The 3,012-nt window shown below is 28.9% G+C and overlaps 1 protein-coding gene across 1 annotated transcript; it reads right to left on the bottom strand.

Moving 5' to 3' along the window:
• Positions 1-1,272: 1,272 nt before the first annotated feature.
• On the bottom strand, positions 1,273-1,976 carry LOC114338196 (E3 ubiquitin-protein ligase MARCHF3-like). Its single transcript, XM_028288783.2, has one exon. The coding sequence runs from the start codon at positions 1,962-1,964 to the stop codon at positions 1,284-1,286; it is 681 nt and encodes a 226-aa protein (XP_028144584.2). The 5' UTR covers positions 1,965-1,976; the 3' UTR covers positions 1,273-1,283.
• Between the last annotated feature and the right edge of the window lie 1,036 nt (positions 1,977-3,012).

Below are 3,012 nucleotides of genomic sequence, written 5' to 3'. Positions count from 1 at the left end.
TCTTCTATTTTGTTGGTGCCTACTTTCTTGATAAATCTCCAAGCTTCTCTAGTCACAACGAATTTAGACTAAATTATACAGGGTGCAACAAAAATACAGGTCATAAATTTAATCACATATTTTCGGACCAAAAATAGTTCGATTGAACCTAATTTACCTTACTACAAATGTGTACATAAAAAAAGTTACAGCCCTTTGAAGTTACAAAATGAAAATCGATTTTTTCCAATATATCGAAAACTATTGGAGATTTTTTATTGAAAATGGACGTGTGGCATTCTTACGGCACTAGTATCTTAGAAAAAAATTATAATGAAATTTAGATACCCCATAAAAATTTTATGGGGGTTTTGTTCTTTTAAACCCCCTCAAATTTTTGTGTACGTTCCAATTTAATTATTATTGTAGTACCGTTAGTTTAACACAATATTTTAAAAACTTTTTTGCCTCTTAGTACTTTTTCGAAAAGTCAGTTTTTATCGAGATATTTTGCATATCTGTCAAATCCACCACATATTTGTATATGGCTAAATACGCTTATGGCGACTTGATAATAATAGGAAAATTTATCTCTGATTTACATTTTTAGGTATATTTTGAACCATATTAAAAAAGAAGCCACATCTCGATAAAAGGTGCCTTATCGAAAAAATACAAAGAATCAAAGAAGTTTTAAAAATACTGTGTTTAACTAATGGTATCGCAGTAACAGTTTAATTGGAACGTACACAACCATTTGAGGGGTTTAAAGGAACAAAACCCCCATAATATCTTTATGTAAACATATTAGAAAAGAAGCCGCAACTCGATAAAAACTGCATTGTCGAAAAAATACTAAGAGCCAAAAAAGTTTTAAAAATATTCAGTTTAACTAATGGTATCACAATAATAATTAAATTGGAACTTACACAAAAGTTTGGGGGGGTTTAAGGGAACAAAACCTCCATAAAATTTTTATGGGGTGCACAAATTTCACTATAATTTTTCTTTAAGATATTCCTGCCATAAAAATTCCACATGTCCATTTTTAAGAAAAAATCTCTAATAGTTTTCGATATATTCGAAAAAATCGATTTTCATTTTGCAAATTCAAAGGGCTGTAACTTTTTTTATATGCATATTTGTACTAAGGTAAGTTAGGTTCATTCGAACTATTTTTGGTACCAGATAGGTGATTTAATTTATGACCTGTATTTTTGTTACACCCTGTATAATATACTAGATTTAGTTCCTTTGTAAATTTTTGATTTTATAAAAATAAAATACATTAGATATTAAATATTTTAAATGTTTAATATATCAGTTTTTCCAGTGAGTGTACGATCTAAAGAAGGAGGCAATATTAGCTGGATATTTACTGTGCTCGTCCACCACTTATACCAAGTAAGAATAATGTCTCTAAGTAACACAAACATCGTGATAACAAATACAGTAATTACAGTAATTAAAAACACGACTATAGCTGATATAATCCACTTCTTTTGCACTCCCAGTCTCGTACCCTCCATTACAAAATATTCGTACCCTTTTACAATACACATAATCAATCCCGATGTAGCCATCGTCAATAAAACACCTATAAGTAAATCCGAGCATACGTGCGCCCTATTCAACGGATGTCGGATCCACATTTTGAAGCTCTGCCAAAGTTTATATCTTTTGGTTTCGATAGCGCTATATCTAAACATACACAGCTCGCAATAGTTTCTGCTAGATTGATTTAGCCAGCGTTCCAAACAGGATAAATGGATGTGTGCTTGTGTTCCTTTACAATTACATGGTGATATAAGGCATTCATTTGCTGTATTTGTATGGCATATTCTACACAGGGATGACGCTGCGTTATTCGTCGATTTTTGATTGATAACATTTTCTATTAACTGGGTTTCGTTATGTACTGTCGGATTATTTTCTACTTGCAAATTTTCGATTTTCAATGGATTTTTTGTAAATTCTGGTGACATTTTTGTCACATTGACATAGTTTAAAAACTATAGGTATGTATGCTTGAAAGATGACTGTGTATCTAGTAAAATACAGAAAACAAAAATCTGTTTATAGCCTAATAAAATAAAAAAAAGTTAAAATATAAATTCGTACAGGTTAAAACAAATTTTATATTAAAGTTTAGGTGGGTATAAAAGATATTTTCAAGAAAGTATCTAAATCATCCAAGGGGCTCATTGTTTAAATAATTAAAAAGGGGTCATTTTTGCAAAAAAACACTTTTTAACTGCTGAGGTAATCCACTTATTAATGAAGGTCTATGGGATATTTTTCTGTAAAGTTGAAAAGTAAATCTTTCACATAAGACTTACTAAATTAACTTTGACCCCCTATTTAATTAAATAATTGCATATAAAACTTTAAAAACAAACTTGAAAAAAATTATTTTTAGCGTTTTAAATAAGCACAATAAAATGTCTTATTTTACAGACTAAGTTGCGCTATGTTACCAGTATTAAGCAAAAAAAAATTGGTTGAAAAAATATTTTTTGAGATAATAAATTTGTTTATTAAATGTTACTGTATTCAATTGCAAAAACGCGGTTGTTGCCAAAGAAATATTCACCTACTTAAGATCTCAATATTTTTATTTTTATGTATATTTTCGATAAATGTATTGATAAATTCAAATTTCAATTAAACTCCCCCCACTAAAATGGCATTTGAAAATTATTCAAATTTGTTTATAACTTGTTTTTTTTTAATAACGTCGCGGGGAATTAAGTATTTTGAAATGCCGTTTCGATAATTAGGTTCCTGGGAATTTTTTACTAATTAACAAAATTTTTTTGTCGTTTTTTCTTCTTCTTTTTTTCTTGGAGTTATATTACTACAGGCACTTTTAGGGTTAAATTTTTTTAAGTATGTCGAATCTCTGAGTTGTAGATTCTAGACATAAAAACATTAAGGTTTAACTAAAATCTCTTAAATAAAATGTGGCTACTTACTTAGTTACAGGGTGTTTTATTTAAAAATTTACAAATTATTGTTACCAAGTACTTTAAA

This window comes from Diabrotica virgifera, chromosome 4 (genome assembly GCF_917563875.1).
Source record: "Diabrotica virgifera virgifera chromosome 4, PGI_DIABVI_V3a".
Lineage (NCBI taxonomy): Eukaryota > Metazoa > Arthropoda > Insecta > Coleoptera > Chrysomelidae > Diabrotica > Diabrotica virgifera.
This window is presented reverse-complemented; position numbering and strand designations above follow the sequence as displayed.